This window comes from Molothrus aeneus, chromosome 19 (assembly GCF_037042795.1).
Source record: "Molothrus aeneus isolate 106 chromosome 19, BPBGC_Maene_1.0, whole genome shotgun sequence".
NCBI classification, from domain to species: Eukaryota; Metazoa; Chordata; class Aves; order Passeriformes; family Icteridae; genus Molothrus; species Molothrus aeneus.
The window spans coordinates 2,106,123-2,132,751 of record NC_089664.1 but is presented as its reverse complement, the minus strand read 5'-3'; the positions used below and the strand labels follow the sequence as shown (position 1 = coordinate 2,132,751).

At 50.8% G+C, this 26,629-nt stretch overlaps 1 protein-coding gene across 9 annotated transcripts in view; it reads right to left on the bottom strand.

The window, feature by feature from the left end:
• Nucleotides 1-1,104: 1,104 nt before the first annotated feature.
• The window catches only part of EHMT1 (euchromatic histone lysine methyltransferase 1), a 122,911-nt gene continuing 97,386 nt past the window's right edge, over nt 1,105-26,629 (bottom strand). For all 9 annotated transcript variants that reach the window (XM_066562675.1, XM_066562679.1, XM_066562676.1 and 6 more), the window contains 13 exons: nt 26,313-26,419; nt 24,324-24,446; nt 22,030-22,131; nt 21,276-21,380; nt 18,319-18,473; nt 17,450-17,617; nt 16,967-17,111; nt 15,997-16,074; nt 13,943-14,058; nt 11,639-11,725; nt 4,943-5,021; nt 2,677-2,852; nt 1,105-1,908 (listed from right to left, as the gene is read on the bottom strand). In XM_066562675.1, coding sequence (XP_066418772.1) covers nt 1,722-1,908; nt 2,677-2,852; nt 4,943-5,021; nt 11,639-11,725; nt 13,943-14,058; nt 15,997-16,074; nt 16,967-17,111; nt 17,450-17,617; nt 18,319-18,473; nt 21,276-21,380; nt 22,030-22,131; nt 24,324-24,446; nt 26,313-26,419 — 1,628 coding nt within the window. In that variant the 3' untranslated portion in view covers nt 1,105-1,721. The remainder of the gene's footprint in view (nt 1,909-2,676; nt 2,853-4,942; nt 5,022-11,638; nt 11,726-13,942; nt 14,059-15,996; nt 16,075-16,966; nt 17,112-17,449; nt 17,618-18,318; nt 18,474-21,275; nt 21,381-22,029; nt 22,132-24,323; nt 24,447-26,312; nt 26,420-26,629) is intronic.

Sequence of the window (26,629 nt, the reverse complement as noted above, 5' to 3'; positions counted from 1 at the left end):
ACTTTTTTTCTTTTTTTTTTATTGATTTCATTGAAAACAGAACAAGAAAATGATCAGAGCCAAAAGGCTGCCCCTTTAAAACTGTCAAAAACATTAACAGAAAAAAATAATAATAATAAACATGATGGCATTATGAATGTTCTAGAAGAGATGAACAAAAAAAAAAAAAACTTGTTACTGCACTAATTACAGTATTTAAAGATATATGCAAAAAAAAAAATTAAGATAATGACCTGCCCAGCCACCACACAAAAGGTGATGGCAAATTTATTCACACTACAATACTAACAATTTAAAAAAAGTTTTGTTTTTTTCCTGCATTTTTATACTAAAATCACTTTGTTCTTTTTATACAATTGATAAGTTTATATTCACGTGGTGAGCAAAAATCACACCAGAATCAGCACCGTTTTGTTTTGTGGTTTCTTTTTGTTGTCATTTTGGTTTTTTTGGTTTTTTTGTGGGTTTTGTTGTTTTTTGTGGGTTTTTTTTTTAAGCTTTTTTTTTTCTTTTTTTTCTTCCATGTTTTTAATGCTTGTCCCCGATGTTTCAATAATGGTAAAAAATAAATCAGTTTATTGAAACCTCATAGCGTGTGGCTTAAAAATCAATCCAAGGTGCCCAGCGTGGAGCAAAGGGATGGGAACAGACGAGCTGGTGGCAGCTGGGATCTTCTCACCCTGACACGTCTGTCCACCCCAGCCAGTCCAGGTCCTCTATAATATATATATCATTCACTTTATCTTTAAAAAAAGGGGAGGGAAAACTGGTTTTCTTTAGGAATTAGTGTCTTGTAAAATCCTCTTCAGCCTTCTCTCTCTAAAACCACTGGTGGGATGGGGTGAGGGGAATTCCTTCACGGAGGAACCCAACACTGAGACAGGAGCAGGGCGTGGAGCAGAGCTGGTCTGAACGGAGAAAATCCAGGAGGGAGAGAGCCAGGGATCACAGGGAAAGATTCTGGGATTCTTCTCATCAGATGAGAAAAAAGCCGTGGGGTTTGGAGAGAATTGAGGGTATTTTGTAGGGCCCCACCACAATGTCCTGCGAGATGGGGGAGGAATTATTCATTCATATATTAAAAAAAAAAAAAAAAAAATAAAATCAACAAACAAAAAACCAACCAACCAACCAAAAAACCAACCAAACCAACAAAAAACCAACCAGCACAACCTGCCCCGGGGCTGTGCCACGCAAACCCAGAGGCAGCTCCCTCCCAGGAACCAAGTCCCATCAAGTATCCAGAGTTTGTTGTGGCTGAGCTGGAGGTGAGGGGCGGGAGGGCTCCAGGACACAGCGACATTCCGAGGACGGGCGGCTCCCCTGCCTCTGACAACACTCAGCGCCTTCACAGGGGAGGCCAGGACAGCTCGGGTGGCCAAAAAACCAAAATGCAACAGCCACCCCTGCACACAGAGCTGTGAAACCCAGCAGCTTTCCAGGAGCAGGGAGGGGAGAACATCATCACGGAGGTGGGATTTGCTTTCACTCCTTCCTCAAGTAACAGTCGGTGGCACAGCCCTAAGTGTCACAAACCCTTGGCTTTCCTTGAGCGGGGTTTTTTTTCTTTTTTTTTTTTCGTTTTTCTCTTTTTTCCCTTTTTTTTTTTTTTTTAATTTTCCGTGTGGTTTTGTGTCTTTTCTTTTCTCTCTCTCTCTCTTCTTTCTGTTTAAATGGAAATTGCGAGGGTATGCGAATGTCTGGGCCGGGAGGGGCGGGTGTCAGAAGGGGCCGGCGGCGGTGGCGGCGGAGCTGGTGTCGGGCAGCCCGTTCTCCTGCGTGTCCTGGGCAGAGGTGCTCGCCTGCCGCTGGGCCAGCGCCGAGCTCGAGTGTTTGCACTTGGGTGAACCGCACTGACAGCTGAAGAATTTGCCTTTAATGTCCCAGAACCTGTCCCCGTAGTCGAAGCTGCGAGAGAGAGAGAGAGACAGGAGGGCTCAGTGAGTGGGACATTGGTGCTGCCACAGCTGAAGAGAACCTGGGGTGGGTTGGGTTGGAGCAGCCCCAGAGATCGGCCTGTTCCATGGGCAGGGACACCTTCCCTTAGAGCTCCAGGGACCCAGGGGCAGCCCCAGCTTCTCTGGGCACCCTGTGCCAGGGCCTCCTTGCCCTCATTGTGGAAGACCTCAGCAGCGTGTGACTACAGTGACCAGGGAGGCCACAACCCGACAGACTTCTTCCTTTATCTAACACAATCCAGCCCTGCCCTCTGGCACTGGGAGCCATTCCCTGTGTCCTGTCCCTCCATCCCTTGTCCCCAGTCCCTCTCCAGCTCTCCTGGAGCCCCTTTAGTCCCTGGCAGCTCTCCCTGGAGAGCCAACCCAGCTCTCCCTGGAGCTTCTCCTCTCCAGGTGAGCACCCCCAGCTCTCCCAGCCTGGCTCCAGCCCTGGAGCAGCTCCATGGCCTCCTCTGGGCTCTCTCCAGCAGCTCCAGCTCCTCCCTGGGCTGGGGCAGCTCTGCAGGTGGGGTCTCACCTGAGCACAGGGGCAGATTCCCCCTTCCCTGCTGCCCACGCTGGGCTCAGGACTATGAGTGGACACATCCAGGTCATCCTGGAGCTCTGCAAACTTCAGGAGGATCCCGAGGGCCCAAACCCTTGGAGCACAGGGATGGAGGGAGACAGCTGGGGAGCAGCAGAGCTCTCAGAGTCCCACAGTGGCAGGGGTGGCACGTACCCGATCTCCTCTCCAGCCTCTATGTGCCGGGTGCTGAAGAAGGCGATGCGGGGGAAGCGCAGGTCCTGGTGGGACATGAACACCCGCACGGGGATGAGGTTGGGCTCGCACAGGTGGTTGATGAAGCGGCTGATGTTGCCATAGAAACGGGCGTCGATGCAGTAAACCTCTCCATCCTGGGGAGAAACGGGGCAGGGCTCGTCAGGGCACGCTGGGCTGGGGTTTATTGGCTTTAATAAACGAGCAGGCTCTGCATTAATGCTGCACACAGCTCCAGGAGCAGCCAGGCAGGGCACTCGTGTGGGTTTGAATGGACTGGAAACACACACACAGACTTTTATACACAACAGTATCCTGAAACCAGAGCTTACTGCACACCCCACACACCCCAAGAGCTGGTTTTGAACACCCTGGCACACCAGTTCTCCCAGTCCAAGCACCAGTTTGGCACAATGGGATTGATGCTCAGTGCAGACACCTTACGGGTAGCAGCCCCTGGATAGGGGAACAGGCATCTGTTCTGTCCTCTAATTGAACATGACAGCTTGGAAACACAAAGGCAGAGCCTTGAGAAAACACAGGGTTGTGCAGATAAGAGTGAAAGTGAGAACACAAAAATTCCCTTTCCAGAGAGCCCAGAGAGCTGTAATACTTTGTTTTCCTTGAAAATAAAAGAACCCCCCTCAGGGCTTTTTATTCCAGCAGAGAATGACTGTGCAAAGCAGAGGCTTTAATTACAGAAGCTAATTTCAGTTGCAAAGAGGCCAAAAGCAAAAGGATCCATTAGTGGTGCTCCAAGTCCCTTTTGGACAAGCACCTCAGATCATTAATGGATGAGCTGTGCCACGTCACACTCGGGGCTCAGGAGCCCAGGAAAACATCCCCAGAACTGGGGGAGGCATCACCCCAGCAGGCCTGGAGCACACACAGTGTCACCAGCTCTGATTTCATCAATCAGTGATTTCACTGCCTCAATTTCATCCACAGAAATGCCATGGTGGGGCAGGATGCCACATCCACATCCACAGCAGGACATGGGACACTCCAGGATCACCTCACACAGGGCTCTGAGCAACAGCTCAAGGGACAGGGACAACAGAAACCAAAACCCAGGCAAACAGAAATGACAACCCAGATAACAGAAATGACAGCCCAGGTAACAGAAATGACAACCCAGGTAACAGAAATGACAGCCCAACCACTGTCACCATTCCAGCCCTTCCTTTGATTTACACAGGACCTTGAGAGCCCCCAGGGCTGGGATTCACACCCTGGCAATGCCCCATCACTCTGGAGGACACAAAACCTGCTGGCTCTGCCCTGCCCTTCTGTGCCCAGCCTGATGGGCAGCTTTAGCCATCCCCCAATGATTTGGTGCCTGCTTTTCTCCAGATGTTCCACCTTGCTGTCCCTTCCTGCTTCTCTGAAGGATTCCCAGGAGCCAGCACAGAGGTTCTCCCTCAGGGCTAAGTAAGAGGCAGGGCCCAGCTGGGCTCTGGCTCATAAACCAGGCTAAGCCCTTTTCAACTTCTTAATTACAGTCTGACCCCCTGTTTGCACACCAGATTCATTATTTATCTTTTCTCAGCCCTTGAAATGTGTGTTGCTTTAAAGAAATGAGAAAAAAAAAATAAAGCAAAGCTTCTTTGTCACAAGCTAATGACAGAAACAAGGCACAGAGTGTTTTACAGCCTTCCTTGGAAGCCTCCTCACTCCTGTCAGTCCCCAGCTCACTTTTCTCACTTCTCCTTTCCCAGGGGGAGTCTGAAGTCATGGCCTTGCTTAAAACTTTTAGATTGTACTTTGCAAATCAAAATTTCTGCCCTGAGAGCCCTCACAAAGCAGTGCAGGGGAACAAACAGCAGCAGAAGCCCCTGCCAGGGTGGATCCTTTCTGAGTGAACAGGGTTTGTGGGGTTTTTTTTTTTTACTCTTTCAGCTTATCATCACTTCATGAAGAACTGACAGAGCTGCCAATCACACAGGTGCCAAGTTGGGAGCACCAAAACCTGGACAATTGAGCTCAGGATGCTCCAAGGGGTTTGGCAGAAGAGCATCTTGCTCAAAAGTGGTGTGGGCAGCACATGTTGGTTCTGCTGCCCTTTTAACCAGCCCTAACTCTCACCTCAACCACCTTTCCCCTAAAGCACAGCAATTGTGCTCTCTGCAGGATTTCACTGCACATCAAGATGGAGACAATGATTGTCTGGGCTCTTTTGAGGAGTCAGGAGCTGGGGTTTGTGTGTGGCACCCTGCAGACCCAGTACCTTGTTGTCCAGGTCGAAGAGGTAGGAGTCCTCCTCACGGACATCGGCCTCGGAGTCGGAGATCAGCTCCCCAACGTACCTGTGGGCACAGGGACAGGCAGGAATGAGATCACAGGCCCAAACCCCTCTTTGTGGGAGAGAGAAATGCCCCAAACAGCAGCCCAGCCACAGATGGGCAACCACAGCCACAGTGCTGGCCATCTCCAAGCCACCAAACCGAGCTCTGTTAACCTCCAGCAGGGAAAATCTGGCTCCAAGCTCCACCTCTTCAGAGCAACACTTAAATAATATTATAAATTACATTCATGATATTAAAACCACTTTGATATAAAAATAAATCCATTTTTCCTGAGAACTAAGTTTCCTTTTGCAAATCTCTCTGTTGGCCAAGACCAACACATGAATCCAAGTCTCCTGAAGCTCCTGGTCAGACTCAGGCTGTCCCACAACAGCTGCAGTGCTTGTGCTGCTCACAGCCCAAAACAAAACATTCTGTCTGCCCCTCATGTATTTCCCAGGATATTTTGAGCAATTACAGGCTACACAACTTCAAAAGTTTTGGTTTAAAAGTCTTAGGTTTGGTTTAAAAGTCTAACCTAACGTGGCAGGATCCCTGGATCCCTTCTCAATCCCTCCTGAACCAGGATAAATGTGAGCTGTGGTGCCAGCTACAGCCACCCTGTTGTAAAGCAGGTGACAGCAGGTGACAGCAGGTGACAGGCAGGTTCTCCAAGGAGAATGAAGCAGGTGCTGCTTGGCCTGGGCTTGCTGAGAAGAACCACACAGCCAGAGAGGTCTGGGTTTGATGCAAACCCCCTTGTTGCAGGAGTCCCCACAGCACTGGTGTTCCCACCTCTGTCTCCCCATCTCCATTTTCAACAGTTTTGGACTATTGAGATTCAACACTTCCTGCCCTGAGCTGCTTCAGTCAAAGTAAGAGACTCAGAGTGGAGGGACTGAGGGAGGGTGTGAGGAAGAAGCAGCAGCACAGCAGCTTTTCAACCCAAGGCCAGGGTTTGGAGCAACCTGGGGTAGTGGAAGGTGTCCCTGCCCATGGCAGAGATGGGATTTAAGGTCCCTCCCACCCACCCCAGTCTGTGTTTCTGTGATTTTGGTATGCAAGTGTTCCCAGCCTGCAATGAAACAGTGATTATTTCAAGGAAAGGATTCACCACATGAATAAATATTCTTTGCAGCATCAACAGAACTTCCATGGCCATGCTCTTAACAGCATTCCTGAAGCCCTCAGGCACATTCCAAGTGTTAAACAACTGCCTCCAATCCCCCAGGGCTCAATGCAGCATTGAACTGCCAGGCTGGGGAGGAGGAGAGCCAGGAAACATGAACCTGGAGAGGATCCCTGAGCTCTGTGACCAGGGATTTTTGGCTGTAGTTCCCAAGTGGGAGCCTCCTGTTTGCCCTCACTGCTCCACTACTGGAAATCACCCACTCCTTGGAGGCCTAAAGCATAGAAAGGTGGCCAGAGAGGGAGAGAAATTGCTGTGGAAAGGCCCAGCAGGCAGCAGCAGCTGAGAACAGCTGAATAATTCTGCTCAGAGAGGCCCCGTGCCCAGGGAGAGCCACTGCAGGTTTATGAAATAAAATACCACCACCAAATTAAAAATCATTGGTTTAATGCTCCTTTAAAGCCAATTCCTGTAACTCATTTCCTTTCCAGGGCTGTTCAAAGATATTAACAGGTCCCTGATTTTCCAGGCCCTGAGTTAGGGAAGGATGTGCAAGGGGTGCATGTTCCTCCCAAAACCCAGCAGGAGCCCCTTCATTTAAGAACTCCTGTGGCCAAGGCAGTGCCTTTCTACCCAGCAGATGTTCAGCACACTGATGGCAAATAACTCCATCCCTGAGCTTCCCAGGGCCTCTCATCACTGCTCAAACAGCCTGGGCATGAGTGAGCTTGGAACAGATGATCTTGGAGGTCTTTTCCAACCTCAATGATTCTGTGATCAGAGGGGACTCCATGCAAAAACCAAGAGCAATGAGCAGTCCCTAGCACAGGCTCCAGGGTTTTCCACAGGATGTAGGAGACAGGAGGCCTGGCTGGAGCTTCTCTGCCTGGAGGTGTGGCTGAAACACCTGCCTTGATGCAGCTGGAACCTTCCTAAAGCACCACTGGAACAGAAAGCAAATATCCAAAAGCCATAAATGGATGGAAAAGGAACAGACCAGATCCTCTGGTTTCTGCATCCCACTAACTCCCAGCCTCTCCAACAAAAGGCAGCAGCAGCTGTGCTGTTTCCAAAAGGAGCAGCTCCACCACCTACCAACCAAGCATGAACAGAGCAGATCCAACCCAACCCACAGCAGCAGCAGCAGCACAGAGTGAGCAACAGCAGCTTCTGAACAGCACCAAATTCCAAGGCCAGGGAGAAAGCTGCCCATGAGCACAGCCCTGAGGGGCTGCAGAGCCTGCAGGCTCCATGGAGCCCTGTGGGACAGGAGGGTGACACTGCCACACCTCCCCTTGATGCCCTGTGCAGGCTGCCCTAGAGCAGAGGCTGGACAGAGCTAAAGAATAAAGCAGGGATTTATTGAAAGGATCTCCTCCATGGATCCACCTTGGGCAGCACAAGAGCCCAGCCAGGGCTGCACCCAAGATGAACCAAAATGGCCCCAAAATGCACGGCCGGGCACGGGGTCTCTCCCTTGGATCAGTTCTGCTCCATTTGCATCTTGCAGTTCATTGTCCCATTCCAGCTTTAGCCCCTGCAGTCCCACCCTGCTTGTTTTTCTCTCTCCAGCCCACGGGGTTTGTGCTCTTGGGCTGAGATTTGGGTCATTTGTCCTTGGTGCCCAGCTGGAGCAGGAATTGTTTTGTCTCCCTGCTCTGTGCACAGAGCTCAGCATCCCCTGATGTGAGCCCAGACCCACACACTAAAGCAGCACAGAATGTGAAAAACAGAAAAGCTGAATCTGAGGCATCACCCTTGCCAAGTTGCTGCTTCCAGGGCTGTGCACAAGGGACAGGAGGCAGTTACAGACTCACAGAATCATCAGGGCTGGGAGAGACCTTCAGGACCACAGAGCCCAGTCATGAACCCAGCAGCACCATCACCCAGACCACATCCCCAGCTGCCACATCCAGATGCCTTTTGAACACTTCCAGAGGTGGTGACTCCAACACCTCCCTGGGTGACTCATTCCAATGCCTGACCACTCCTTCAGCAAAAAGCCATTTCCATAGCTCTGATCTGAAGCTCCCCTGGGGAAACTTGAGGCCACTTTTCCTTTCACTGATTCCCTGGGAGCAGAGCCTGACCCCCCCTGGCTGTCCCATCCTGTCAGGAGCTGTGCAGAGCCACAAGGGCCCCCCTGAGCCTCCTTTGCTCCAGGCTGAGCCCCTGCCCAGCTCCCCCAGCCTCTCCTGGTGCCTGTGCAGAGTTCCAGGATAAAGGTCACACCAATAAAGGTCACACCAATACAATCATCCTTCCAAAGCAGAGCAATAGCCACTGGACAGAGCAGCTGCCCACCCAGGGCTCTAATGCAGATCTTTAACACAAAATGCTCTGCCAGAGGAGCTGCTCCTGGGATCTGCTGTGTCCTGGCAGCCCTGAGCACTGCCAGCACTGGGGCTGCTTTGCAGAGAGGAGGAAAAGCAGGAACCAGGTTTATGTGCTCAAAAAGAATCACAGGAAGGACTCATGGAGCCAAGGGCTTGGATTTGGTGAGTGAGAAAAGGAGTGTGTGCCACAGGAGGAATGTGCATGGGCACGACATGAATTAGCTCAGCTGTTGAGTAAGCAGCTCATTTAGCTAATGAAGATAGTACCCAGCAGTGGAACAGTGCCAGCAGCTCCTGGCATGGGCTGGGGGCAGTCAGGCTGGGGGATCTGCACCCCATCAGCCCCAGTGCTCTGCAATGTCTGTGTTCATCACCCCTTCCCTGGCTGTCCCCTCTCTGCCTGCTCCTCCTGTGTGCTGCCATTCCAGCAGGGTTTGCTCAAGTCTCTGCCTTTTGTCCTTGCAGCAGTTTCCTCACAGGTTCTGGTCTGTTCTGGGCACTGCACCACAACCCTGGGACCTTTGGTACTTATGGACAGCCCTGCACAAGGACAGGCCTGAGACACTCCCCACAAACAGCAGCTTTTGGCTTTATCTCTAAAAAAATATTTTAGCAGCTGGCAGCTCCTGACCCAGAAGAAATACTTGGCCAATTCACTGCAGAATTATCTTTTCCTTTATTTTTTCTTTTGAATACTGCAATAATCTTCCTCAATCCCTCACCCAATTCCATAACACATCATTAATTAGTTCTAAAAACAACCAGCAACTATTTCCACAGTGGACATGAGTCCAGCCTTATTTAGAAGATCCTCAGTCACTGTAGTATTGCAATGAAGGAAACACTTTCCAAACTATTTAATAAAGTACATATACCACTTTAAAGCCTCAAGCTGTGGGGTCTGATGACAAGTTTTCCACTTGACATAAATCTGAACATTTCTGTGCCTAAGTACTTTATTGAGTCAGGGCCAAAACATGTGCTTAACCCCAAGTGCCTCCTTGCTTTGCTGAATCAGACTAAGCCAGAGCTGTGACACTGGAAAACCTCTGGAGAAGTCAGGACTGAAGCAGAGAAAATTGTTCCCCACTGCCCTGGCCTGCAGTGCCCCATATCTGTGGCAAACACAGGAGTTGAGCACAACCCAAATGTGCTTTTCCCCCATAGTTTGTGTCTCAAAGGCAGAAGAGCTGAGCACAGATCCCAGCAAGACAGAGGGAAGCAGAGAAAGCTCCACACTATGAGAAGCAGGACAGACAGGGCAGGGAATGGAGTCAGGAAACCTCTGGTGAGGGCAGACAGCTGGGCTCAATGCCAGCTTGATCTGCATGAAAACCTCTCCTTGAAGGGGAGCAAACCATGTGTGCCCTAGGGAACTGCTGGGGCTGCTGGAAGCTGCACAACTTACTCCTGGGTTTGGGAAGTGCTGGGGTTTTTGGGATGGTGAAAGCTGAACATCTTACTCCTGGATTTGGACTGGATGGATTTGCTGGGCTGCACAACTCAGTGCTGGATTTGGGAAGTGCTGGGTTGCTGAAAGCTGCACACCTTACTCCTGGATTTGGGAAATGGATGATGGAAGCTGCACAACTCAGTGCTGGATTTGGGCAGTGCTGGGGTTTTTGGGATGGTGAAAGCTGCACACCTCACTCAGTGCTGGATTTGGGCAGTGCTGGGGTTTTTGGGATGGTGAAAGCTGCACAACTCATTCAGTACTGGATTTGGGCAAGGCTGGGGCTGCAGGGATGATGAAAGCTGCAGAACTCACTCAGTGCTGGATTTGGGCAGTGCTGGGGTTTGGGGATGGTGAAAGCTGCACAAGTCACTCAGTGCTGGATTTGGGCAGTGCTGGGGTTTGGGGATGGTGAAAGCTGCACAAGTCACTCAGTGCTGGATTTGGGCAGTGCTGGGGTTTGGGGATGGTGAAAGCTGCACAACTCAGTGCTGGATTTGGGCAGTGCTGGGGTTTGGGGATGGTGAGAGCTGCACAACTCAGTGCTGGATTTGGGCAGTGCTGGGGTTTGGGGATGATGAAAGCTGCACACCTCACTCAATGCTGGATTTGGGCAGTGCTGGGGTTTTGGGGATGGTGAAAGCTGCACAAGTCACTCAGTGCTGGATTGGGAAGTGCTGGGGTTTGGGGATGGTGAAAGCTGCACAACTCACTCAGTGCTGGATTTGGGCAGTGCTGGGGCTGCAAGGATGATGAAAGCTGCACACCTCACTCAGTGCTGGATTTGGGCAGTGCTGGGGTTTGGGGATGATGAAAGCTGCACACCTCACTCAGTGCTGGATTTGGGCAGTGCTGGGGTTTTTGGGATGGTGAAAGCTGCACAACTCATTCAGTACTGGATTTGGGCAAGGCTGGGGTTTTAGGGATGGTGAAAGCTGCACAACTCACTCAGTGCTGGATTTGGGAAGTGCTGGGGTTTGGGGATGGTGAAAGCTGAACATCTTACTCCTGGATTTGGGAATGGATGGGATTTGCTGGGCTGCACAACTCAGTGCTGGATTTGGGAAGTACTGGGGCTGCTAGGATGGTGAAAACTGCACACCTTACTCCTGGATCTGGGAAATGGATGGTGGAAGCTGCACAACTCAGTGCTCGATTTGGACAGTGCTGGGGTTTTTGGGATGCTGAAAGCTGCAAAACTCAGTGCTGGATTGGGAAGTGCTGGGGTTTGGGGATGGTGAAAGCTGCACAAGTCACTCAGTGCTGGATTTGGGCAGTGCTGGGGTTTGGGGATGATGAAAGCTGCACACCTCACTCAGTGCTGGATTTGGGCAGTGCTGGGGTTTGGGGATGGTGAAAGCTGCACAACTCACTCAGTGCTGGATTTGGGCAGTGCTGGGGCTGCAGGGATGATGAAAGCTGCACACCTCACTCAGTGCTGGATTTGGGCAGTGCTGGGGTTTTGGGATGGTGAAAGCTGCACAACTCAGTGCTGGATTTGGGCAGTGCTGGGGTTTTTGGGATGGTGAAAGCTGCACAAGTCACTCAGTGCTGGATTTGGGCAGTGCTGGGGTTTGGGGATGGTGAAAGCTGCACAACTCACTCAGTGCTGGATTTGGGCAGTGCTGGGGTTTTTGGGATGGTGAAAGCTGCACAAGTCACTCAGTGCTGGATTTGGGCAGTGCTGGGGTTTGGGGATGGTGAAAGCTGCACAACTCACTCGCACACGAAGGTTCCCAGAGGAATGTCCTGCATCGTCCGCACTCCCCAGCCCATCTTTTGTGTCCGGTAAAGCTGCAACCGAGTCCTGGAAAAGAGGAAAGGAGGAAATGAAGCCACACTGATGGCAGCACTCCATGGAAAGGATGAATTCTCATGGAGAGATGAGCAAAAAGCCAGCACCTTCCATCAGCACACACTCCCAGAGGATTTTAATATTCACCCTCCCGTTCTCACCCTGCAGGGATGCTCCACTCCCACAGCTCCCAGCTGTGGGCAGATGCTGGCATGGAAACAGCCCAAGGACAAGGGACTGGTGCCAGGCAGCCCCTTCTGCCTGCCCAGGTGCACACCAAGGGGCTGGAGAAGAGGGGACAGGGCTGGATGCTCCGTGTGATGGTGATTTACAGAGGATACAGATGATTTACAAAACCCCACCAGCAGCATTTCCTTCCCATCCACGCAGCCCTGGGGGAGGCAGGGAAGGTGGAAGGGGATTTACAGCAGTGGAGTGGTGCTGAGGGGGAAGGCAGGAATTTCCCAGGGACTAAAGAACACCTTGAGCTAAGTGCTCTGACCCCTCTGCCCTCTGCCAAAGCCAGGGCATTCAGCAATTCCATCATATCCAGCTGCCTGGCTGAAAGACAAGAAAGAAAAGCTGCAACTTGAGACTTCTTGGTGTAATAGCTGCTCTGTGGAATTTTACTGATGGGGTTTATAGGCAGAGAAACAATCCTGTAAGTCATTCTGCCTCCTGCTCAGCCAGAGCCTGAGTTAAGTGCAGGATGAACAGTCTCCAGGGCTAGGAAAAGCTTGCTCTATCCCTGAGGGAACCAAAACCCACTCTCAGCAACACTGTTATCGGAATTAAGTGAAATCTGATGCTCACCTTAACTTCCCCCTGTTGCTTTTCCCAGTACTTCTCTTCCCCCACCCACTCCCTCCTGCACTGTCAGCTCAAACCAGGGGATGTGAACTTCATCCTGTCTGCCACTGCCTCACCAGGACAAACCATGACCTCAGGGGAGTCATTGCCCTCAGAGAAGCAGGGTCTAACCCTGGGTTTGGAGCTTGGGGAAGCTCCCCCAGCTTTTGGCTTGTCCATCAGAGCAGAGCAGAGCTCAGCTCAGCTCTGGGCTCTGCTCTGGAGCCGGCACCGGTGGCAGCGGGGCCGTGGCTCTGAGCTGAGCCTGCCAGCTGAGCTGGGCCAGGCTGCCAGCTGGATACGTGTGCTCTGCCAGGCAGAGCTAATTTGGAGCCAATCTGATAAAGGAAGCACTGAAAACAGAGCAGCAGCACCCCTGTGTCAGCTGCAGCCCCAAGGCAGGAGCTTTCCCCACTGCCTCTGCAGGGACTGTGAGCTCTGCCCAGCACCTGACCCTCCTTCCCAGCAGAGCTGCTTTCCCTGGCTTGTGTGGGGTTCCCAACCCTTCCCATCTTTCAGAAAAAAACACTTCAGCAAGGCAAAAAAATGCAAAAGCAACAGCTCTAGCTGTACAGCTCCTGAAGAAACACCCACGGAGGCACCGGAGCTTGGCAGGGAAAACCAGAGAGAGGTAAAGTTCTGAGGAAACACATCGAGTTCCTTCCTTGCTTATTTTTAACAGTGCAAAATGTCATTGAAACTACAAAGCTTGCAAAAAGAGTGTTGTCAGCACTACAAAGAAATTCTAAAAAGTTGGGATTTTTTTCCAATGGGATGCCTTTGAACTTAGTGCAGTGGCAAACTCCTCCATAGCAGAGGTCCAAACCAAAACATTGACATTTTTAGCCAGGCACCAAAGTCCCAGCAGTCTAACCTGGAGCAGAGAGGCCAACAGGCATTCAGGTATCCAGTTCAGGGGGAATCATGCCAAGAACTTGTAAATTTTAAGCAGCCAAGTCTGGGCATGCTGGCCTGTATTTCTAATCTAGACTGCTGGCTTACAAGATCTTCTGCATTCAGACTCTGCAGCTCTGTTGCTGTCATGTCCTTCTCAGCTCTCCCCCTGAGACACCACACTTGGGCTGTGCATGCTAACCCACAAGCCATTTGTATGTTTTATGGTCAGCTGATGAAAGAACACTGCAGTTCCCACCTGATGGTGCCAAGAGCAGGGTGCAAATATTAACTGAGATGTTAATTGAGCTCATCAACCCACTGCTGCTCCACTCCCACTGGCAGCACGCAGGATCCCACTTCCATCCCACCACCCCCAGCTTCCCTGCTGGGTTTTGTGGGATTATGGGGGAGCTGAGAGCCACAAGGCTGATGGGTTTGGGGCTGGTCCTGCCCAGAGCAGCTGTGTTTGCCCCTCCTGCCCACCTGAGGCCGTTCTGAACCACCCGGTTCCTGCAGGTTCTCCAGCACGAGCACGCGTGGTTGCACTCAAAGATCAGGGGGGGCTCAGCCATGTTGAACTCAGGCAGGAGTCGGCCATCCTGAAGGAGAGAACCACCCCAGACTGGGTTATTTGTCTGCTCCTGGCATCCCCAAAACCACAGGCAGATATTCCCCCCAGGGTAAAAACAGGCCAGAGAACCCCATGGTGAAGTTGTGCCCAAACCCAGCATCAGAGCTCAGGTTCTGCTGAGACATAAACTTTAAAGAATGTAGGGATTTTAGAGGAGCTGAGGTTTTAGTTAGAGATAAGCTTTATTAGAGTTAATCAAAATAAATAGGTAGGCCTTGATGAAGTTAAGAGTTAGTAGTTAACTAATAATTCATTGCTTGTCAATACAATGTTTGATTCGCTGGGTTTATAATGAAGAATATAGAAACTGATAAATAGCTTTTAGGAACATAAGACAATTGTAGCCTCCTCTGTTTTGAAACCAATTAAAGGTGGGGAATGGGAGTTCTACCAATGGGTTCATTTGTCATGTTTGCATTGAAAAGGTAGAAAGGACAGAACAAGGAAGACTTCATTTCCTTCCTCCTTTTGGGGCCCCTCCCCATGAAAGGGACCACAGACCCATTTCAAGGAACAAACTGCACATGCTTAATGACTTTTGAACTAATTACCATGGGAAGTGGGGAATGGGATGTACCAGAGTTATGAATATGCATTTGTATTCTGGGTATTCAATACTTGCACAGATAAAAGGACTCTGTTATCACCTGTAAATTGCAGTGTGTATTTGGGAGCTATCCCACAATAAATATACACTTTCTAACTTTAAAGTGTTAGAGAGTTTTTGTCCAACACAGTTGGATATTGGTACTAGATCAATATCCATATTTTTAATAAATCACCCAAGTGGTTTTGCTCTACCCTGACAGCAGCACAGTCACCACTGTCACCCACAGCTGACAAACAGCCAGAGAATTTAGATTTTTGCTGCCTGCTATCACCCTACACAGCATTAAAAAAAACCCCTCGCAGTGCTGTGCAGAAAACTGGTGTGCATCATCATCATTATTGCCATTTGCTGTGCTGGAGGGGAGAGATGGATGCTTAGTCTGCCTCTGGAATAAAGCCTGAACTTGCAGAGTCCAAGGCCAGTACACCCAAGTTCTGTGAATCACACTACATTCCCAAATAACACTCCCAAAAAAACCTACAATTCAATTATTTACCAACATACAGGATAAAGGAAGTGATGGATGTAATTTTTCATATTTAACAAATTTGGCTTTTAAGCCTTGAGAGATGTAATCACCTATTAATGTGTAAATAAAATGGCTACAAAGCCAAGAAAGATGCCAACACTCCCTCTGGGAGAAACCTGCAGGGATTCACAGAACTTCTGATCTTTGTAGCACCTGCCCAAAGATGAATCTCAAAACCTCCCTGGAGGGTTGAAGCATTTACCCAAAACAAACCTGACCTCTGGCAATGTGGCAGTGAAAACATCTTTACTCTGTCTTCATCCAGGAGAATCACAATAAATAAAAGCAGATATTAAAAAATTCTCTTTCTTTGTTTACATTCTCTCCCTTTGTTTACATCTTACAGCACTTTCCACGTTGCTCTGAAATGGAAGCTGATTTCACACTTGGATTGTTAAATGCTCCCTATCACATGAGTGTAATTAATGGCTCAGTTGGCACAAGAGGAACACAATAAATAACACAAGAAAAGCTGCCCTGAGCAGGCAGTTTGGATTATCACATGTCTCAGAGCTGAGACTATAACTTGAGGCATTTTAAATCAAGAAGAAAGGAGTTGGAATCACAGAAGCAGGGAATGGTTTGGGGTGGAAGGGGCCTCAAACTCAGCTCATCCCAACCCCTTTCATGGGCATAGACATCTCCCACTAGAACAGGGTTGCTCCAAGCCCTGTCCAACCTGGCTTTGAGCTGTGCAAGGAACTGAATTAGGCAGAATTCAGTTGCCAGGCCCTGGTGTGAGCCAGGAGGGGGCTGTGTGTCCTCACCTTGTCGTACCAGCAGCGCATGCTGAGCTGGCCACACATGCAGTTACTGGAGGAGCAGTCGTCTATACAGACACAATACTGCAAGAGAAGCAAAGGGTTAATTCCACACCACTCACACCCCTGAGGCTGCAGCTGGAGGCTGGGTCAGGAAACCACATCTCCTCCTCTTGCTGCAGCTCCTCACCAGAGGCATCACCAGCTTCACCAGTCAGTGGCAGTTCTACTCAATTGGTAATTTCTGTGTGCAATGAGCACCAAAGGACTCTGCCTTGCAAGGAAGGATCTCATTCTGAGCCAGTCTCACTGCTCAGGAGAGGATGTTCCCCTGTTGTAACCCTTCCCCATGCCCTGTGAGCTGTTCTCCACACCTGAGGACAAGGAAAGCTCCAAGGAGGGACCAGAGCTGGGAGATGATGCAGCTGTGCTGTCTCAGTCCTCCTCTGCTGCTTCCCCAGCATCCCCAAGCCAGCACAGCCCTGCCACCAGGCTGCTGCACAACAGGGACTGGCCCTGGGAAGGTCACCTCAGCCACCTCAGAGCTGTGCCCAGCAAGGTCTCACCCTCACCCTGAACCTCCCCATCTCTGCTTTCTCCTCCCAGCCTTTCCAGGGCTGCAGCATCACAGCCAAGACCTCAGCCTGGCTGCTGCAGTCCATGGGAAGGCAGCATGGAGAAGGTCTCCCAACAAATCCCTGACTCTGCAGCCTCAGAAGAGAGGACAAGGATAAATGGGAGCCACATCAGCCAGCACCAGATGGCCAATGCTACAGCTGAACACAGAGCTCAGCTAAAGCCTCAAAACTGAAGAAAATCAAAATCCCATCTCCTACAACAAGAGCTGGAGGTGAGGCACTCACCCTTAGCTGGAATTTGATGGCAATATCAGGACTCAACATTCCCATGTGGAATGCCAAATCTGTTCTGAGGAGCACTGCAGAGCCCAGAACAAGAAGAAAGCAGGATCCCTCACCTGTAAATGAGTGATGTTCCTGTCAATGTCCATCGGGGAGGTGACACAGTTCTGTGACACGTATTTGTAATTGCTGGGGCAGGGCTCGCTGTCCACGGAATTGACACAGGGGATGGGGATCCGCTCGTAGCCCCGGGCAATGTCTCTGTCGTGGAGAAAGAACTGTCACAGAGGAAAGTCCCCCAGACAAGGGGCCATTCAAATGCCATCCTGGGCCAGAGTCACCGAGCACTCGAAGCCATTCAGACTAGAACAGAGCTCGTGTTTTCCCACCCTGCCTTACAGATGGTTCTTTGTGCTTGTATTTCCATTTGGAGGATGAATTTGCAAACCATGGACTGAATCAGCATGGGCTTAGCTCTTGCTAAGCTCACACTGACCTTCACACCAGCTTAAGAAGGCACACAATTCTTTCTTAAAGCAGCCTTCCCTGTGCAAGAGCTCAATATCATGACCCACAAGCAAAGCCAGCCCTATTCTCACCTGCTCACCACCTTCTCTATCTGGGCAGGCTTCTCAGAAGATGATTCTTTGAGAGTCTTGTTCATCTGTAGGGCCACCCAGACCTGAGAGTTAAGGCTGGAGCACTGGAGCGGGGTCTCACCCTCCTTGTTCTTTAAAGTGACATCCGAGCCACGGGAAAGAAAGAGACTGCAAAACAGAAAGGAAGGATAAGGATTCCCCAGGAGAAAGCAGGCAAGGGGAAAACAAGCTGAATCACATCCTCCAGCCAGCCCTTAAGGGACTGTAGTAGTGAATAATCACCTGAGTTTTCTTTATTAAGCATGGTTCAGTGAATCCTTCTGACAGAAGCTCTGGGCACCCATGAGAGCTCTGGGCAAACCATGCCTTGCTTCAGGTACCTTGCTGGTACCAGCCTAACTTCAGACAGGCTTGAAACTCTCTGGCAGGGAAAGATATGGGGTGGGAAGAGTAGGCTGGAAATGGAAGAGCCCCACAGGAACCTGGTGGTGGACTTGGCCCTCGTTTATACTCACCAGCTTTTGGTGAGAACATGATGGCTTTATTCAGAGCAGGGATGAAGCAAAGGAACAAAGGTAACAGGGCACCTTTTTACCATGCTAGTGGTGGGGAAAAAAAGCTTTAATCAAGGAAGCCTGACACCTTCCTGCTGGGAAGCCCAGGCTGAGCACAGCCCCTCAGACTCAAACACGCCACATTTTCTGAGCAGCTCTGGCAGCAGCTGGTAGCTCATACACCCCACCCCAGGAGAAAAACAAGCCCTCCATCGCACTCCTGGGCTGTGTGTAAAGAGCAAAGGCATCTCAGAGGCTCTCCTGAGGCTGGCAGGCAGCAGCAGGGGGGCAGGGAGGGCTGGGCAGGGCACTTACACCACACACTCGTAGCGGTTCTCCCGCGCCGCGATGTGCAGGGGCGAGTCCCCGTGGATGTTCACGGCGTGCAGGTCACACTTTGCTGCCAGCAGGATCTCAGCTATGTCAACACAGCCAGAAAAAGCAGCCCAGTGCAAACAAATGTTTTCCTCCTGGAGGGAAAGAGAACAGAGAGGAGGTTGTTTAAAACCCCATGGTTTGGGGGTTCCTTCCTCAGCTCTGCACCTGCAGCGTTCAGCGTGTGGCTGCCATCCCCATCCTGCTCTGGCTGGCTGGGAATGCCAGGGTGGACAGGAAAACCTCAGAGCAGCCAAACAGGGAGCTCTCACTCCATCCACCTCTGCACACCAAGGATGGGGAGGCTGCACACAAGGCAATCCATCACCTTCCCTACACACACACAGACAGCTCGTCAGTCTCCGAGCCACAAACCAATCTAGATCAATCCAGGAAAGAGGTGACAGACATGAACAAACATGCTGGAAAAGGCTGGATGCTGAGTTTGCCCAGCCCCAAGAGCCAGGAAAGCTACTGTGCCTCCCAGGGCTGCAAAATTAAGGAGAAAAAGAGCACAGCACGAAATTAAGGAGAAAAAGAGCACACAGGGTACGTGAAGGTGCCAAAAAGAGAACCAGGAGCCATGGGGTAAGCAATCAATCTGACTCCAGGCATCTCTTAAATACTGTATGTACTCATCTCTCACTAGCAGCACTGGAAATAGCTGAACACTCATCTTTCTGATGGAGATATTTTAAGGGATGATCCTGTTTTCTGTTACACTGCAATTTGCAGCACACATCGATCCCTTCCCCATGACAGGCTCTAAAGACATTGATGACAACAGTGAAATGATAGTAATGATCACCTAGCTATTCCCCTTTTTTTCTTCTTTTTAAAGCAAAAACAAAGCTGCTGCTGGAGTGTTTGAGCTGTTACCATGTAACTTAAGGTCCTGCCTTAAATAGGGAGCTATTGCCACACATCAGGGAGAGGGAGACACTTTCCTACCCAGCTCCTGCTTCCCTTTACAGTGTCATCTAGAAAAACCCCACACAATCTACAGAAAACATCCATCCTGTGGCTTGCACCCACATGCTGCAGCTCAGACAGGTCACAGACCCCTGGACTGGTGCTCTGCCTTGCATTGCTCCTGCCTGAAAAGCAGCATCACCACAAGCAAAGCCTTTCTCCCAAAGCAGGAGGTTTCCCAGCATGAGTGACATTTGTCCTGAACCACAACCAGCAGGACACCCCAGCTGCAGGTCCAGGAGAGATGTGTCACACACACAGCTGTTAAGAGCACAGTTTTCTTTCAAGTAAATTGTTGACTGAGTTGATTTGATGTTCATCATTAATGTGTGATCTTGAAGCTGTGACAGATCAAAGAGTCTGTTTTGTTCAGAGTCAGCAAACAGATGTAACAGCCCAAAAAGCTCCCTCTCATTTTGACTTTTGTTTTTAGGAACAGGACTGGATCCAGACCTGCCTGAGAACTGGGAAGCATCTAAGTGTGCTGTGTTTGGCTGGGATAGAGTTAATGTTTCTCCCAGTGGCTGGTGTGGGGCTGTGCTGAACACAGGGCTGGGGACACAGAGATAGCACCTGCTGAGCAGGGCTGACACAGAGCCTGCTCTGTCCTGTGCTGCCTCACTGGGGACGAGACTGGGGGACAAGGAAAGCTGGGAGGACACAGCAGGACAGGTGACCCTGACCAAAGGGATATTCCAGACCACCTGACATCAGTTCAGGATATAAAGTGGGGAAAGGAGGAGAAAAGGGGATGTTTGGAGTGATGGTTTTTGTCTTTCCAGGTCACTGTTCCATGGGTGGGGCTCTCCTGCAGGTGCTGAACACCTGCCCGACCATGGGAAGCAGGGAATGAATTCCCTGTTCTGTTCTGCTTGTGTGTGTGCCTTTGGCTTTTCCATTAAACTCTATCTCACTAAACTGTCCCTGTTAAACTGTCCACAAGTCTTTTTCTACCTTTTACCCTCCTGATTCTCTCCTCACTGGTGGGGGAGTGAGCAAGGGGCTGTGAGGGGCCTGGCTGGGGTTAAACCACACAATCACAGAAACACAGAGGGGTTTGCTTTACTTTGCTTTGGAAGAGACCTCAAAGCTCATCCAGTGCCATCCCCTGCCATGGACAGGGACACCTTCCACTATTGGTGGCTCCAAACCTTGTCCAACCTGGCCCTGGATGCTTCCAGGGATGGGGTGAGACACCACACTGCAACATCCTTAGAGACTCCAAGAAAAGAATAAGAAACATAGTATAAGGAAAAGAGAGGAGCAGTGCTGAAGAAGGCTGGGAAAAAGCAGACAGTATCTCTGACAGTATCTCTTTGTATCTTCTCTATTTCCCTGGAAATCCCTGGTAAAGCAGCTGGCACAGCCCCACAGGCAGAGCTGGGGGTCCCACGGAGCTCCCAGGGGCTCAAGCACTGAGTGCATCCCACTGGGGCAGGATTTAGGGAGGTGAAGGGCAGCTCCAGCTCTGGACACATCAGAGCTTTGTGCCAGCGATGCCCAGGCATAGCCAGGCTTTGACAGCTGCTGGCAGAGTGCCCAGCCCATCCAGAAACACAAATAGGAGCTCATTCCCCTCAGAAGGCACACAGGGTGCCCCAACCCACACCCAGAGTCCCTGGCCTGGGACAAACTTGGAGCTGGTGAGTCTGGACTGAAGGGGCTCTGCCTGGTGCAGTGTCCAGTGGCAGCACAGAGGGATGGGAACCAGTGAGGCTCAGAGCTGAGGATTCCACAGAGCATCCTGACAGAGCAGCTGCAGGGACAGCACATCCCACAGGCTGCCAAACTTCTGCCCAGAAAACTCTCACCAGACACTTCTCACTCACACTGAGTGGGACTGAGCCCAAAATCTGTCACCTGGGGCGTGTCTGGGGTTTAAGCAGAGACTGCAATTTCTGCAGGAGGTGCCAGGGGAGCCTTACATTGTCACGGATGTTGATGTCCGAGCCCTTGGCCAGCAGCAGCTTCACCAGCTCGATGTGTTTGTACTCCGTGGCCCAGATCATCGGTGTCCAGCCACCATCGTCCTGGGAGGGGACAGCAGGGTGACACACAGCACTCCCACAGCCTCCTGCTGGCCCCACACAGCCCTGCCCTCCCCTGCAGGTTCCTCAGAGCCCAGCGTGGCCGGGAGCAGCACAGCTGAGCCTGGAGTTCGTTCCAGCTCAGCAGGCTGGCACTGCACCTCCAGCTTGTCCAAAAGGCACAGGGAGCACCCCAGGGTGTGTAAAAGATCTTACAGAAACTCCCTGAGAGGCCTGGGGAAGCTGCCCTTGCCCCAGGTTAATTACCTCTGTCCCTGCCCCCACCTAATTACCTCTGTCTCACCCCATAGCAATGGATAACCCCCGGGGGCAATGGACAAACCCCACAGTGACAAGTGCCAGGCTCAGCCCATCCCACACCATTGTCCATGATCCCCCCACTAGGAGAAGCACAGGGACACCCTGGAGCAGCAGGATCCACTTCAAATTGAAGGAGAAACTGCAAATCAAGGGGAGTTCCCTGAGGTCAGTGACGGATCACCCTCCCTGGCACACAGGAGGGGCACAGAATTGTCACCCTGTGGTGATCTGGAGGTGTCCCCCAGCAGCAGGACTGTACCTGAGTGAGCACTCAGGTCCTGAGGGTGTCCCTGACCTGGGCTAAGCAGCTCCTGCCCCGGGGAAGCCTCACCTGGCAGTTGACATCCATCTTCCCATTGGAGAGCAGGTACTGCACCACGTCATAGTGGCCCTTCTTGGCTGCCAGATGCAGACACGTGGAGCCCTCAGCATCCTGCACACAAGCACAGCACACACCCTCAGCCATGCTCAGAACAGCAGAGGAGCTCCCAGATGGAAAAGGGAATGCCAGAAGTCTCCACCCCACTGCCAGGAGGGCAGAGAGAAGGAAGCAGAGCACAAAGCAGAGCTTGGGAGCTTTACACCAAAGAGGTGCCAGCCTGCAGAGAAGGAAGCTAAGAGTGGAAAGGGCTTTGCAAAGGCTGGGGAAGGCACCAATCCCAAACCCTGGCAGTGATGCCCTCCCTTCTCCAACAGCCCCTTTCCCGCTCCTCTCTCTTTGGAGAGCCAAAGGGAAGCAAAAATCCCTCACATAGTCCAAATTTGCACTTGACATCAGAAAAAATCACTTTGTCTCAAGTTGAAATGCTCCATTCCTCCAGGTTTTTTGCTGGGTTTTGTTAGCCCAAGGCCTTATCCCAGCACCTGGTAGCAGGTCCAGGGCTGTGGTGTCTCTGTCCAGAGAGACCAGGTCCCCAGCCTGCCCACAGGCATCTGCACAGACTGAAGATAAAAAACAGCCCCAAAGGTTGAAAGGAAAAATGCCTTTGGGAGCTGGGAATGCCAGGCCTGGAGGAGATGGACAGGCTGTGAGTCATGGTGGAGATGCTCCCACCCTCCCACCAAAGATCTCTCTGGCAGCAGCCTGACTTTTATCAGGCATTTATATCCCAAGAGCTTAGCACAGAGCAAGGCCCAGAGAGCAGGAAATCAGGAGGAGGAAATGAAAGACTGAAAAAACCAAATGATTCCTTCCAGCTAAATCCCTGGGAGCAACGCTGGAGGTGAGAGCTTTGGGATGGAGCTGATGTGATGCAGGCTGAGGGAGCAACTCTCAGAACAAGGAGGGGACATCTCAGGTCAGGGATTGCACCAGGAGGGCTCCTTGGGACACTGAAAGAGTTTCTACACCCCCACATGTGCCTGCTCCAGCTGAATAATTCCACAGCTTTCCCCTTGGATGGGCAAGAACCAAGTGCAGCTCCCTGGCCCTGGGAGAGCAGGCAGATTTTATTGTAGAGTGTCTTCATGTTTTGAGTGGGGCTTTTCCATGCTGGAAACAGGACCAAGAGCTTCACCCTGGGGGCTGGGGAGCTCCCACCCAGCTCCCTGCAGTCCCACCTGCCCCAGGTAGGGGCTGGAGCTGCTTCCAAACCAATGCTGCTGCTTTCAAACAGAGCCTCAGCTAATTAAGAAACTAATTAACATCATCAACTAGCCTAGACCTCAGATGTGATCTGAGGCTTCTCATTAGCTTTTGCAAGCTCAGAATTTATCTCCTTCCCTTGACCTTCAGAAACACAAATTCTCTTCCACAGGAATGAATCAGGTGAGAGATGTCTGGGCTGCTCCAAGGTTCTTGAGCCAGTGACCAAACCCACAGGTGCCTGTCCTGTCCTTTCCCCCTCCCAAGGATCCATTTAGGGCCTGCATTGGGCAGCACCAGCTCATGGCCAGCAGAAAAATGAGATTATGACACCTCCAGCCTCCACTCCAAGAAAAACCAGTTCATTTCTGATACCTTGTGCAGTGCTGCCTTCCCAAACCCAGCCAAGAGCAGCAGGTTGTGACAATAAGTTTGCATGGGGAGGGTTCCTGTGCTCCAAACAGCATCTGATTTATGAGACTAATAAATGGTCTGTGTATTTTCCAAGATTGCAAAGCATCCAGAGCATGCTAAAGGCAAAGAGACAGCTGCATTTTATTGTTTTGGTTTAAATTAAGGGGTAGAGTTTAAAGATGGGGTTCAATTTTGCCACTGCAGCATGACTGCAAGAATCCACACATCAGTTCTTTGGAAAGGAAAGCTTCCTCTGTCATTTTTCCTGGCTTGGCAAGCACCTAATTACCAGCTTATTTTAAAACATCACCCCAAAACTCTCATTGTTAGAGCCTACAGAGAAGGGAACTCTGAAATCCAGCTCCACTGCAGTGGATTTGTGACACTAAAACCTATGAAATCAAACCCCCCTGACATTTGGTGCCACAAACTAGAGGGACAAGTGGCAACACTTGCCCCAAACAGCTCATGGCCAGCAGAAAAATGAGATTATGACACCTCCAGCCTCCACTCTAAGACAAACCAGTTCATTTCTCCTCAGCCTGGGCACTTCCACCCAAAACTTCAAGGAAGAAATGTTGGACAGAGGCTTCCTCAGGAGAAAAAGGGAAGGAATAAACTCCTACCTTGGGATCTACTAGTGCTCCAGCCTTGATCAGGTATTTCACAGTTTCCAGGTGGTTGTTTTCTGCTGCTTCCATCAGCGGGGTCCTCTGGTCCTCAGAGCAGGTGTCAATGTTAGCACCAGCCTGTTGGGAGGCAGGGCAAGCACAAGGACAGTCAGCAGGGGAAGGATGTGGGAGTAGGGATTTAATAACAAGATCTTCTCCTGAAATTTAGCCATATTAAGCAGGGAAAAAAAAAAAGAAGAAAAAAGAAGAAACAGAATGAGGAAAGAAGGCAGTGCAAGTCCACCTGCTCTGGAAACAGCACACACTGCCTGCCCCCTCTCCTGCCTTCCCAGCCAGGAAGGAACTGTAAGGAAGCCAACAGCTGGTATTAAATAACTCCTGTTATTACCAGATTTTCTACTCCTACTTTCTAGATATTGTTTGTGTAACAATTTGGAAAAGTCAGCCTCCTCCTTTTTCCAGCAGCTTTGTTTTCCCTGGTCTATGATTTAGCCTACAACAACCAGCTCTTCTCAATGTCACAAGCAGTAGGAACAACTTGCTGATGGCAACAGAGGCAGGAGCTGGGAAAAAAATATCCTGGGGACTGGCTAAATATTCCTGTGGAAGTCAATGGCACTTCCACAGAGGTCTCTGAGCATCTGTTCAGCTCAGCCCAGAGTGCCTCCAGCACCACCTCACTCCTTCCAAACCATGGCTCTGTCAGCTTATCCTGCCTGCTTCAGCCCTTGGGCTGAGCTCAGGAACCACCCAAAACTCAACCCCAAGAGGTCTCAGACAGCACCCAGCTCTTGGCAGGGCTGTGTATGAGGCTCAGACCTGTTCACAGCAGCTGACTCAGGTTCACCTGGCACAAGGAGCTGTTTTCAGGTGCCTCCCACTGAATTCCTTTGTTTTGACTCTTTTCCCCAGCCAGAGCTAGTTAAACCAGGGCAGAGGAGAAGCATTTCAAGTGGAACAAGCTGGGGCCATTCCCAGCCAAACACTGGGCTGCTGCAGAGGCCAGACCTCAGGGAGAGACAAGATGAGGCACTCTGGAAACAAACCAACCCTACTGAGAATTAAATTGTTTGTGATATCTCACAAGTTTTGCTCCTTTTCCTCATTCCACTGTCTTCACACGCAGTAATTTCAGTCAGAGCAGCCAGGGAGGTGCATTGCTGCCTTCAAACAGTACCTGAAAGCCTCCAGTTCCAGGTGCTGAAATGCACCAGCCCAGCAGGATCTTTCCAAGGGCCAGTCATTGCTGCCTTCTCAACAGCCCTTTAAGCTTTCCCTATCCCACAGCGTAAACAAAACACACTTCCAGTCACTCCAGACCAGGTACACCAGCACAAAACAGAAAAACTAGAACTTTTTAAATGCTTCTTTTTCTTCTTCACATTGTTTTGGAGCAGGCTCAACAACATCCCTACAGCTTTGACCATCTTCCCTCAGTTAGAATCCAAATCTCAGCCAACAAACCAAACTTGCATCTTCCCTTCACTTCTTTCCACATGTGAGACATTTATGCTGCAGAGGAAAATCCTGATGGAGCTCCTCAGGTTTTGACAGAAGGGAAGGCAGGGCCTGGCAGCTTCCAGGCCCTCATCACCAAGAGCAACCTGGTTTGGAGATCAAAACCAAGAGTTTGGAGCTCTCCTGCAGCCTGGCAGCACATCTGGCAGTGCCCAGGCTGTGCTGGCACATCTGGCAGTGCCCAGCCCTGGCTGTGCTTAGGCACAGATCCCCACCTACCCCACAGTGCCCTGCACCAAATCTTGCCTTGCTCCTTGCCTGGAGAACAGGACAATTCCAGCAGGACAATTCCAGCAGGACAATTCCAGCTGTGCCCTCCCATTACTCTGGCCCACTCCTCCCTCAGCAAACCCTGGGACTGAGGAGGTTTTTTACAGGAGGGATTTTCCCCTGCTGATTTCCACGTGGGGCAGACCAAAGCCCACAGAAAATTGTTTGTGCAGAGGGCTGGAAGTGCAGACAGACCTGAATGAGCATGTGGCAGATGTCCACGTGGCCAGACTCGGCAGCAGCATGGAGAGGGGTTCTCTTACTCTGATGCTCCATTTTAAAATTGGGGTCAATCCCATCCACTGCAAAACAGAGCAGAGACACTTTCAAGCACAGTTCAGAGGCTGAAGTGTAACAGTCTCAGCTGAAGGCTGTTAAAGGATGGATTCCCAGCCCATCCTCAGCCCTGTTCACGTCTCACTGCACATTTCACCAGAAAGCTCTCAGGGCAGCCCCCTGCACATTCAATATGCAACAGCCCTCAAACCCAGAGCTTAGAAACACCATGGAAT